The sequence below is a fragment of the Perna viridis genome, chromosome 1 (genome assembly GCF_037379345.1).
Source record: "Perna viridis isolate PV_CMFRI_1.1 ecotype Kerala chromosome 1, ASM3737934v1, whole genome shotgun sequence".
NCBI lineage: Eukaryota > Metazoa > Mollusca > Bivalvia > Mytilida > Mytilidae > Perna > Perna viridis.
Genome location: NC_142445.1, coordinates 34,425,546 through 34,439,131, shown reverse-complemented (window position 1 = coordinate 34,439,131; position 13,586 = coordinate 34,425,546). Strand labels below are relative to the sequence as shown.

Genomic DNA, 13,586 nt, shown 5'->3' with positions numbered 1-13,586 from the left:
TATTTCAAGATGTCCTAGAAAGATTTTTTTTTTCAGTAACGATTTTTTAAATATAAGCAAGTTACTGTAACTGATTACTTTTTGTTGTTTTCAGTTTAATGACAAAACGAAGTAATAATAAAATAAATCTATTTAAAAAAAAAATACAAAACAAGACTGAAAAAAATATATTTGAAATAAATATAACAAACTTCAAAAGAGTCACGTAATATATAAGCCTAGTGATTCTGTCACAACTGAATTTATGACAGAGGGAAGAAAAAGCCCGGATATCAAATAAAACTGTACAGTTCAACATTTTTTACGTACAATTTACCGAGATTTTAGAATAAATCGCCACATTACATTAACACTATGTTTGGGTGTATTTGCATCATTGCAACTAAATATCCTTTTGTAATTTGATACTAGAAGTGTTATACAATGGTTGTGTCAAGTTTGGCATAGTGAATCGTCTTCCCATTAGTTTAGGTGGTGGCACTATTTCCTCGTGTGAATCCTGGTCTTTGTCTTCGATTTCTTGTGTGCATTCTATTTCCTCGAATTTTACCACAGGTTTTGTCGTTTTGGCCTCTTCTATATCTGAGCAACTCTTGCAACGTAGATAATTGTCCGCCTTCTTGACATTTATCAAATTTTTCTTTGTTTCCTTCAGGTCCTTCAACTTTTGTTTATAAAATGACTGAGATCTCTCCAATTCAAGTGTCACAAGTTTAGTATCCTTTTCAAATTTTTGAACATCGCGCTCACAAATCCACGTTAAACGCTTGTGATTTCCATAATACTTTGACTTTTTCGGAAGGTCTTTAATTCTTTGAAAACTTATTTCAGTGTCGATTGTGTGAATCGGTCTTTTTTCTTCATCCACTTTTACCGTATCTCGTTTTTCGTCAATATCGGCCATGGTATTGGAGCTTTAGGTTATGTTCACTTTTGACATAATCAAAGTTAGTGCAAGTAAAACAAATTCTCAGGAAAGTTTCACTTTTGCAACAATAAAATATCAAAACCTTCTGCAAGTTTAGCTGCTTAAGTTATAGCTTACTTGGTTCAAATTTACTTTCTTGGTGACTTCAACCGTCGACCGATCTTCGACCTATACTAAACCGTAAAAAATGCAGCATGTCAAATTTATCTCGATTCTATTTCCAGATAGTTGATAAAAACGTCAGAAAATTATTCGAACTTTGAAATTAAACAACAAATTATGTATTCATTACTTCATACTAATGAAAAGCTAATAGAATAGAATAAATTAGTAGACTTTTAATCATTTGATAAGCTACATACGACTATACATTCCATTAAGGAAATTTTGAATAAATTGATAACATTTATAGTTTCTCAAGTGGTTCTACAAACCTTTTTACTGATATTTTTATGAAGGTTAACAACAAATGCTATTTTAGGTTTTAATTCTTCGCACTGCAAGCCGGTAGGGGGTGTCTGGGTCGATTTTAGCTCAAGGTCAAGTGGAAAGACGGTAGCCATCCTTCGTGCTGTATATTTTGCCAGAGGGAGGTGCAAGGAGTTGACACCCCTCTTTTTATTTGAAAATTTATCATTTCCACGTGTACAATTGACAAAAAATGACGAAGAATAGCCTAGCATTCCCTTTTGTCTGAGGGCTGGCACCCCTCCTTTCCATTGTGTCTGGGTCCGCCCCTGATAGACCTTCAACTCAACTGCAACCTAGTTTATGTGTAATCGAAAAAAGGAAAAGATCCGTAGTACATGCACAATGCCATATCTACTGCTAATATGAAATGGGATGGTATTGTCGTGTAGATCGGTCATTCGCTTGGCTTAAGATGCATAAGGCGCTCGCAAGTTCCAATCATTTGACCAGGACAGGACAGAAAATTTATCATCAGAAGATGTCAATCAAATACCAATGAAACGACTAATTTTATGTTCGACTCATACACCTCCGTCGCACAGTCAAACGAGAAAAAATGAACGTGAACAGTCAAGCGTGAATGATCATGAGTAACAAATGATCGATGGATGCAAAGTAATCAAGGGAATCAAGATTCTAGCGGAAATCAAAAGAATGTAATCCAGGGGAAAAATCAGACATAGAAAACAAACGAACACAACAATGAACATATAATAAATAAGATAATACCTACAAAGTAACAAAAGTAAATGAGCAACTCGGACTCTACTAAAAACTGGGAGCATGGACCAGGTGCACCGATAGGTTTTGAATTCGAATACATGTATTTAAATTTTATTTCGGAACGATTTTTGAAGGATAGCAATAAAAAATTAAACGATTTTTTTTTCTTCCTTGTAAACGTATAAAAAAAACTATCTGGACACCCTGTGTCAGACTTGTGTGCATATTACTAGGTTTGTTTGTTTGTTTGTTTGTTTGTTGGGGTTTAACGTCCGAGCAGCAATATTTCAGCTATATTCAGACAATGAACATGAAATTGGTGATAAAATGAACATGAAATGATAAAAAAATGATGGGTCACAAGGATAATAGGGTCGACAAATTTTGATTGCCACTAGAAAAAGGGGGATGAGTAAGGTCGGGCAATTTAGCCTCCTGTGGCGGAGCGCAAAGGTTCCTACTCCTATCGAATACCACAGCAGGGTTCTTTAACGTGCGAGGAACGTGGCATCTTTCCCAACACGGTGCACCACTATGGTTTGCGGTCAGGTTTTTCGTATTATAGCCTGACAACCCCAGCATGTAACACGCCAGGGGTACCCCATTCCACCGCCTGGGGCACACATCCCAGTTGCTCTGTGGGCAGAGCGCCTAGCCCCCGGCTAGGTTTCTGAGCACTATTTAGTCGCCTTTTACGACAAGCTTAGCGCTGCTGCAGGCCTATTCTTTTAACACCCGGACCTGCACGGGGGCGCTTATTACTAGGAGAAGTAAAATCAACAGGTCGCAGGAAGACATAACCGCTTTCTAAGGACGTACTGTTCTGATTCCGGTCTTAAAACAATTAAGGAGACAACTGATGGATGACTTAATATATAAATGGGGAGCGTCAGATCAATAATACAATCATAATATCCCAAAAATTAAAATCATTTTGTACAAAAGTATCTGTTGTAAAAGTGTTATAAATAGCAGTACATGTATTTAATTATCCCAAACTGTAAATATTTTGATAATGATTCATGAGCTTACATATGGTTATTGTATGCAAAATATATAAAAACGCCTTTGGTTTTTAACAATACATGCAAGTTACAAAAAGTTATCTTTATATAAGCTGATTATGACACAATCATTCAATGAGTAAAATTTGGATTTGAATTTCAAAGCGGAGATAGTTGAAATAATCTGTTTACAGACTAAAACTTTGCAAATAAGGTGCAATTCGTCAATTTATCAACTTTTCCCTCAAATTAGAGGTCGTGTACAAGTAGAAATTTGGAATCGAAAGATGGCGCATGGTAACTAATAGAATTCATTAGTTTGGTGTACACTTACTTCAGGTTATTCTTACCTCAGGTTATTCTTACTTAAGGTTACTCTTACTTCAGGTTACTTTGATCAATCTTATTTCCACAGTGTGCGTTGTTTTTTTGGTATTGTTTTTTTATTTGTTATAGTTAGATAGTTACAGCTGGGACTTTATAAATGGCCCCTGTCAGATTACAGCAACTCTCGACACGTGTTCTCGGTGTCATCGTTATTTCAGATATACACACGGAAGGATTTTTTAAATAGTCCATGAAAACCTAGGATAAGTCGATAAATAATTGCTCCCTGATCCGGATGCCCTGCTTTGTTCCGACAGTTAGCACTTTTGTTGAACTTCCTGAAATTGAATTCGGCGGGGTCCATGTGAAAATGAAAACAAATATAAGATAGACTATACATCTGTTTCATTGTATCTCAGATTCAATAAGAAAGGTAAAAATTGACAACTTGTCCCTTGTTATTCCGAATGTTTTCCGATCCAAAAAACCTCCCCCTTTTTATTTGGATATCGATATCCCAGCTTTGGGTCACCCTCTAAATGATCAGGTTGGAAACAACAACTGGAATAAGGGTTAGCCCTCCTTTTTAAGTTCCACCCAGCATTTGGTGTTTTTTTTTCTTTTGATTATCTAAACCTTGGTTCCCTTGATTACTCTTTCACACCACTGGGTCGATACCTCTGCTGGTGGATTTTGTCCCCAAGGGTAACATCAACCCAGTAATACAATTTTTGTTTAAATTAATGGTTTTAGCAAGAGGAATGAAAGAAAAACTGGCTCAGACGTCGCCCAGTATAAAAAAGTCCGAACCTGGAAGCAGATCGGACACTCTGTTGTCTTGTAAGTATGTGGTGTCCCCAGATGGGAATCTTAGCACACTAACATCTGATATGGATAGTGCCCCGACCAATTCAGCTTAAAGTACCAAATCACACGTTCAGTCTGCAGACCATCTATTCCAATACAAAAATTCTGACTATTTTAAAATTATCAAACCATGTTCCATCACTTTAAACGATATATTTGACTACAACGATGACGAACCACATTGTACCATATCAAAATGTGGTCTTAAAAATTGTAAAACATGCAACATTCTTATAACTGACCCTTACTTCTCCAGTTCCCTTACAAACAAAACCTTCCATACAAGAAGTCGCGATGACTTAAGTTGCAAATCAACAAACTTAATATATGGATTAGAATGCAACTTACGTGGTTTAATATATGTCGGAGAATGCAAGAACGATTAAATAAAAGAATGTGCAGTCATCGTTCGGGAATTAACACCACCAAATTCCCGACAGTTTATCAACACTTTAATCAATATAATCATTCAATCCTCTCTATGAAAGTAAGATATTTTAGAAAAAAAATTACCATCCTACCAGTTCCATTCTAAGTAAATACTATCGTAGAGAAAGAGAGGAGTACTGGATACGCATACCAGATACTGCAATACCTTACGGATGCAATGACAACATCAAAAGCAGAGGAAACCTTTCAAATCAAAATAACAATAGCATAAATGTGATGAATTTATTTGACGAAAAGCCAGGACCGGAAAGGAGTCATGGCCATCGCCACTATACGTCACCTAAGTTACATGATGTCTCCATAGATGGTTTCCTTCCTTTCATACAAATACCTCTAGGACCTCATCACATCAGAACCGAACTTATTCTATACCTCTCACTTTCCTACACTCCCTTTAAAGAATAAGTCTTGACACTCCTGTTTCTTACCCCACCTAATCATTATACAGACGTGTTGCCATCATTTTGGATATTGGTTTCCACAAACTCTTTAAACCAGTTTGTGTGAAAAGTCAAGATGAAGAAAAACGATCATTTCTTCCACTACCGTTTGTCAACAAAGGTATAGATGCAATTAATTTGGCTAACATCCTCTATCACAAAAGCGTTACCAACAAAATTCCCCCATATTTCAGGGACAAATCAATACCAATTATTTCATATTCCTATACTTCACCCATCGCATCCAAAATTTTCAATTATAAAAAGCTATTGCAGAACTTTGAGATTGAAGACTTCAAGGCTAAACCATCTGACTGTTCTTGCAAAACCTTACCCTACCGGTGCACCTGGTCCATGCTAACAGTTTTTAGTGGAGTCTGAGTTGCTCATTTACTTTTGTTACTTTGTATGTATGATTTTTGTTACTTTATGTTCTTTGTTGTGTATGTCTGTTTTCCATGTCTGGTCTTTGTCCCTGGATTACATTCTTTTGATTACTGCTATAACCTTAGTTCCCTTGATTACCTTTTGAATGTAGTGTAATTGTCATATTTCATTTTAAGTTGTGAGTATGTATTGTGTTTGTAGTATATTTTATGAAAAAGTATGCTTTTTATTTTAATATCTATGTCTAGTTGTGAGCCTTGAATTATTTCATCTTACTTGGGTCTGTAACTTTTAAAATAATGAAAATAAAATTTACTTCCTTTGCAAAAGTTATTTATAAGTATACAAATATTCCCACTTTTAACAATATTTCATAATTTGAATTTTTTTTAAGGAAAAAAACACCATGTGAGGGTTGGAACACTAACAGGGGATGAACCCTAGTTTGATGTTTTGTTCCCAACCTGATGATGTGCCGTACAAAAAGTTGGATTTTGTCTTTCATTGATACCCCTTGAGTACCAATTTTCAAATGCTTTCTGGCTAAAGTCGTGCATGACACACTTTAACTTACCTGATTTGATTCCAGAATTTTCGATTAAGTCTAAATCCTTTAATTCATTGTACATTTAAAATAATGTTCAATTCCCCTTACCCAAACCTCAGCTCCTGGCTTTGGGTGCATTTAGGTAGGTAGGGTAAATACTTCTTTTTCCAGAGTTCAAATGATTCTGTCAAAAACATGATCAAAGAAGTGAGAAATGTTGCTTTGAATTTTTTTTATATCTTGTCAGAGAATGGCAATAAAATTAATTGGGTAGGGCCAATATTTATGTATCAAATTATATTTGTTTTCCCTTCCCCTAACTCAGTTGATTTTCTGCTTTACAAAGGTACAAAAGTTCTTTTTAAATTTGTGCATTATTGATATCATGATGTTGTCTTGCTTATCATTTTAGCTTGTACAATTTAGCTAATATAAAAAATGTTATTTTAGATACATATATGTATATACATATAGTATTGTTCATGTTCCTGTCTTATGTGGGTTCCGGTTTGAGGATGAAAGGTGGAGCATTTTAAACACCTTCTAATGAATACACGATAAATGCATGTACCGGACTGTAAGTCGATGTGGCGTATAAGTTTTGAATTGCCCAAATTTGACCAAAATCGACGAAAAAAACATAGATAAGTCTAATTTGGCAGATGAGTCGAGGGTCAGATGTGTGCATTTATATCGTAATGTCAGCGGAGATCCGAGTTGAATGGTTTGTTTTCAACAGCATATTATTCCAGCGATGTTACTAAGTATGAGATTTCTGAATTAAATTAATATTTGTGTTTTTGTTATAGCGTACTTTGTCTGCAAGGTCAGTTATTTTTATTGAAAAATGTGTCAATGGCTCTGAAGCCTTAGATCATCAGGAGTACGAAATCGTAAACATGTTAAACGTGGGCACCCATGTGTGAACTAAGTGGGAAATTCATTTGATGAATTGGTCATAATTATGAGCAGTAATTAGTAAACAATATTACCTGGTATTATGAAATACAATAAAACATAATTGTTACATGCAAATTTGATTGCAATAAGTCATTTAGATAACACCTTAACTTTTGTTTGTTTGTTGGGGTTTAACGTCGGAGCAGCAATATTTCAGCTATATTCAGAAGATGAACATGAAATTGATGATAAAATGAACATGAAATGATGATGAAATGAAAAAGGGATGGGACACAAGGACAATGGGGTTGACAAATTTTGATTGCCACTGAAAATAGGGGGAGGTGGGTAGGGTCCCAACACGGTGCACCACTATGGTCTGCGGTCAGGTTTTCCGTATTATAGCCTGACAACCCCAGCATATAACACGCCAGGGGTACCCCATTCCACCACCTGGGGCACACATCCCAGTTGCTCTGTGGGCAGAGCGCCCTAGCCCCTGGCTAGGGTTCTGAGCACTATTTAGTCGCCTTTTACGACAAGCTTAGCGCTGCTGCAGGCCTATTCTTTTAACACCTAGATCTGCATGGGGCGATAACACTTTAACTAATTACAATTTGAGCCCATGCGAATGTGTTATGACATACCGTAAATGGGTAAAAATTTGCACATTGAAGGACAGATAACTCCAAAACACTCGATATTGTTTTCCAGGTTAAAGAAGAGTTTTGTTAACGTATCTACTAGAGTTTATTTATATATTTTAATGGTTTCAGAGTTTTTATTAACATCATCATATTCATTCATAAAGGATAGCAGCAGTGATCAATAATATTCAAATTCAATCGCCGGTTTGACTGTTTGAGTGACGGCTTTCACTGATTGCATTTTACCAAAAAAAAATTGAATTTAAGCAATCAAAAGCGAACTAAACAAATCTAATGAAATGCTTTGTAGATGAAATTTTTTCTTGAAAAATCCTTATCAGTTTTAACCCTTAGTATTGTAACTTTGGGTAACATATTTTGTGTCTTTAAAATACAGGCAACTTGTCTGACAAAATCATGTAAAAGAAGCATCAGTTGATTTTGGAGTAAAAGGTTTGGAAATTGTTATTTAAAAGATCTAAACCAAATTTAACATTTTAGTTACCTGTAATCATTATACCGCGCTTCAAAAGAGAGGGCATATATTGTTTTACCATTGTCTGTGTGTTTGTGTTTCGATGTGTCCATAACAGTTTTCACAGCAACTACTCATCACAAGGGCTGGAAATTTTAACACGTTCTTCTTGCAGGTATGTCATATGATATGATTCATTTTTGAAAGAATTCAACATCCAAGGACTGTGTTTATTTTTTTAAAACAATGTATCTTGATTGAAAGCAGGGGTATCACTGATGGGCCATTGCATAAAGATTTCTTTCTTATGCCAAAAACATTTTAAGCACTAGCCCTTTAACATTACATAAGGCTGAAGTAAAATCAACTGCATGTAGCTTAAAGCACAAGAAATTAAGTATATTTTCATGTAGAGTATTATGTTATCAGTATTTTTCACAATTCCATTCTTCATACAATTTTACTTGTAGTCCTTCATCAACTAAATTGTGGAAAGGCATTCTCAATTTAAGTTTATCCTCATTACTCTCATCATCTTTATCATCATCAAATTCATTCCATCCAACAACTTGTACAATGACCACCTGAACCTTTCACAATCACATCACTGTATGTGCAATGTACATGTACTTCTGAATGGCAGCATTTAAATTTTGATGCTAAGGGTTTACCCATGTTGTACATGTACCATGAAATAATCTTATAACCAGAAAGTACTACAATTGTACTTTCATGAATGTGCGTTAAAATTATTTCAGTTTTAGGTCCTTCACTGATAAAAACTTGTCTTGTTACGAAAATCATACAAAATATCAAAAACTGAATCATTGTTTTGATTTTTACTTCTAAAAATTACATGTAGCCCAAAATGGTTATTTTTACACCAATCTAACTTTATTTTCATTGGTAAAAACTTCTTAAAAAATTTCTGACTTTATCTTACTAGTACAGTGTATCTTAGGAAATCTCAAACAGTTATAGAAAATCATTGCCCTAAACCCTAAAAATGTAAGTACAGGGAATTAAACAAGAATATAAATATCTGTCAGATGTGATTGTGTAAATATAAGGAACTTTTGACAGCCATCTACATAATCTGTTATGTGATATTAACCAAAACAAACTTATCACAAGGTTGTAGATTATTGCAATATTTATGTAAAGTATTTTAACATTATATTATTAAGTGGGGCTACATTGCAATCACCTTGTCCATCAGTCCATCCATTACTCTTTTTATTAAACAGATTTCTCGGCTTCTACTTGAAGGAATGCTTAGATATTTGGCATATTGTTTTTTCATGACGACTCGTACCGTGCCTATCTTTTTCAGGTTTGTTGCTCATCTATTTCCTGTTTACAGACTAAATTCATAATTTTTGGGGTTCTGCTTCTACTGGAGGGAATGCTTAGATATTTGGTGTACTAGTATTGCTTTTTCATGATGACTTGTGTCTCCCTTTCTCTGCATTGACTAAAATGGTTGAGTATTGGTATTCATAGCATGTATTATGTAGCATGCAACACCTTTGTTTATACTAGCCTATTGGTTCTGCTTTCTTAAATCCGATTTTACTAAACCCAGGCATGATGTAATGGCTAATGACATTGACTGTTTGATACTTGGTTACAGAGAAAGTTGGTACCCTTTTTTAACACAACTATTTCACACTAATGTGTATAGTACACCTGTTTGTATTGTATTGTAGAAGAATGGCATCGTTTATGTCAACAACAGGAGTTTCCCCTCATTCCCAACAAGATATTTTAGAATCAACTGCTAGATTGATAGATGAACAGCTACAAAGTGACAGAAACTTTTTGGAGCTATCAGATCTCTTGAAAGTACCAGTTCACAGTAAGTTTTTATACATCTGTCTTGATTGATGACTTTGATATTTTATGGTAAATTACTGTTTGTCAGCATGTTTTACGATAACTCAAACTATTCTTACTCTAAAATACTGATAGTGAAGCTCAACTTCGATTCTACAAATATTAGTCATGAAACCCAAAAATCCATCCAGAAGGAAATTCAAAATAGGTAAATATCATGATTCTGGTTAAGTTCTGTTAAATTCCATTCAGGGATTTCTAAGGAGTTGTAAATAGGTAGTTGGTCTTTATTTTGTCTATGAATGACAAAATTCATACTTTGATTCCTGGAACACAAATGATAATTGAGATGGAAATGCAAAATAGGCAGTGCACAATAGCATCATGTGAACTGATAAAACTATGTGTAAAAGAGTAATCAAGGGAACCAAAATTCTAGTGAAAAATCAAAAGAATGTAATCCAGGGACAAAGATCAAACAGATAAAACAGGCACTCATAACAAAGAACATAAAATAACCAAATATTACATACAAATCAGCAAAAGTAAATGAGCAACTCTGACTCTATTAAAAACTGGGAGCATGGACCAGGTGAACTGGTCTGGTCAGTGTCCTCTGCTTTTCTAGAAACACCCCATGAGTAGTTCATAAAGAGTCAAGTCCAGGATAGACAAAAGAGTAAAGGAAAACTCTGACACATTGAACAAATCAGTTCTCATGGTGGAGATGGGTACACCGTAAGGATACAGGAGTTTATGATGACGATCATAAAACTTCTGTAGTGATGATTTCAATCATGTAGCAACATAACCCTGTTCCAGAAGTCTAGCTTGGTAGAAAAAAGTCTGCATAGTAAGCAAGCTCTGGCATAACACATCAGTTGTGATATGAGAATTTCATAGGTACTGAAGGGATGTTGCCATAGATGTAAGGAAAGTTGACAATGCAGAATGAAAAGTTCTTGCATTTGTCATATAGTTTGGTTAATAGTTTTTCATTTCCATTAATCTTAAAGTATAGGTCGGAATATGAGGCTGACTTGTCATTGTCTGAATTATCCTTTATCTCAAGTTTTTTTGGATAGATGCGATGTATAAAATCCCCGAATAACAATAATACATCATCTTTATAACGGAAACTGAGATCAAAGGATCTGGCTAAATGATATTTAGTCCTTTGAATCAGATCAGCTATAAAGTCAGCTTAAAAGAGTGAAGGAATAGGTCAACAAGAAGAGGGCACAATGTGTTCCCATTGGAATGCCAACTGCTTGTTGAAAAAAATCATTGAATTCCATTTAGCAATTTCTTAGGCGTTGCAGATAAAAACTTGGGGTAGATGGAAGAACAGACAAGTTGCATGATTTTTCAAATATGACAATTTAAAGTTAATCCTTTAGTTTTGCAATGATTTTCTTTTTTTTATTACATTTATTGAACTTGAAAAATAGGCTGTCATGAGTATTAGTATCTTAATTTTTTTATGACATACTCATGCTTTAATTTTATTGTGTGCGATCAAACAGTTCAATTTCATACATTTTCTATAGGCCTAAAAAAACTGTGTTTCCAGTAACCCTACTGTCCCTGTTTTTTCCTTTGCCAGCCCAAATTTTTTTATGGTGTCAAAAAAAAAATACTGATTTTCTGCATTTCTTGTCCTCAATTTTACTAGAATTGCCTTGCTCTCCGATATGGAGGTTGAGAATTCATAGAAGGCAGCAATGCTGCAGCATTTTACAGCTAGTTGAAAATGACCAGTACCAATTTTAATACAAATTTAGGTAGGCTAATGAGTAATTTAAATAGCTTTGTAGGTAGAAATCTGTCCTACATTATACCAATGTATCCTACTTAACTACCATAGAACACCTCTGTGATCTTTTGGACACTATCTTTTAAGTTTGAATAGCTGTCAAGATGTCAAAAAGAAAAAAAAAACATGCCTATAGACCGTAATTTTGAAGGAGATGTTACAGGAAACACACAATTTTTTAGGCCTTACTGGTATTCCTTCTTTTTTCTGATCTTAAATTGGTGAACAGCTGCCATAAATTTTATTCATTGTGATTGTTTTTACAATAGATCAGCCAAGCAACAGTGGATTGAATGAACTTGATTACCCAAGTTTACCAGATGCTGGTGTAGCTATAGATTGTCTAACAGAAGTCAGTAATATAAAGAGAGTCCCTCTACCTCCAGAGTTGGTGGAACAGTTTGGGCGTATCCTATGCAAATTGATATATTATATGTATATTTAACCTTTACTTAATATATATATCTAAGAACTCATTTACCTAGTCAACTAAGATTGAGTGAGAAACTAACTGTAACTATTAAAATATCAATGAGCTGAGTGAAATGTTTGACTTGACTTTTCCATCAACAATTATTTACATCTTCTATATCAGTTTATCGACCTCATAAATTTGTTTTGAAAATCTAGAAAAATGAAAGAAAATTAAATATGTTTGAAGCACTCCTCTGATGTACAACATCAATATGAATAGCTTTACTTTATGTGTAGGATTTATTTTTTACCAACAGTGATCCTTGACTATATATGCAGGCATGCAATGTAACAGTATGATGGGACTTTTCCCAGATATTACTAGAGCATGGTTGACCATAGATAGTGATATTTTTGTATGGAAATATGAGGATGGGTAAGTTACGAAGATTGTTTTACCCCTACAAAGTTTGGGGGTATATACATTATAGGATTCACCTTGACTGTCTGATTGTCCATCTGTCTGTCCACATTTCTTGTAAGTGGAACTCCTCCTAAACTTCTCATAAGATTTTGATGAAATTTTATGGGAAGGTTGGATATCATGTGTAGATGTGCATGAAGGACTCCAAAATAAGGGTTTTACATCTTAAAACCTCATAAGACAATTCCTCCTAAAACACTCAAGGGATTTCAATGAAATTTTTATAGGAAGGTTGGGTGTCATATGTAGATGTGCATGAAGAAATGTAATTACTCTCAAAGGATTCCAAAGGGAGCTAATCAGGGTTCTCAATAAGTTTTAAAGTAGGTGGAAGAAAATTAAAAGTAGGTGGCATCATTGAGGGCCCTCAGGCCGAAACCGTGCGGCAAAGATGCGAGGGGGGAGAGCCCAAGAGGGGGTACTTGCTTGGTAGGTGGGCGGTCTGGGTGTCCTCCCCCACAAATTTTTGAAAATCTAGAGTGCAGGAGGTGGCATCTGAGCTGTTCTGAGCAGATTTTGATCACTTATTCTTGATACAAATATTACCATTTTTTGCAGCTCATTTTGCTCAAACTTGATTGTTTATGTGATCTTTTTTCACGATTTGCATGACATGGCTTGCTTAGCATGTTGTTTATATCACTAAGCTATTCCAGATTTGATTGTATGCGGGTGGGAAAGACTCTTTTTATTTTGACCATAACTTTTTAATTAATTTTTCCCTCAGCTTTTTCTCAGGCCACCATGCAAATTTTTTACAACTAAAGTGCCACCACTCCCCCCTCCCCCCCCTTTTCACCATACAGTCATTTCTGGGATAGCCCTTATAATTCGGCCTGATTACACCTAAAAGGTAACGTAAAGTCATTG

General features: G+C 35.0%; 1 protein-coding gene across 1 annotated transcript in view; it reads left to right on the top strand.

The window, feature by feature from the left end:
- The first annotated feature begins 3,753 nt into the window (after positions 1-3,753).
- The window catches only part of LOC148628480 (nuclear pore complex protein Nup155-like), a 49,778-nt gene continuing 39,945 nt past the window's right edge, over positions 3,754-13,586 (top strand). Inside the window, exons 1-4 of the mRNA XM_088588245.1 lie at positions 3,754-3,886; positions 9,876-10,024; positions 12,088-12,225; positions 12,572-12,668. Coding sequence (XP_088444371.1) covers positions 9,880-10,024; positions 12,088-12,225; positions 12,572-12,668 — 380 coding nt within the window. The 5' untranslated portion in view covers positions 3,754-3,886; positions 9,876-9,879. The remainder of the gene's footprint in view (positions 3,887-9,875; positions 10,025-12,087; positions 12,226-12,571; positions 12,669-13,586) is intronic.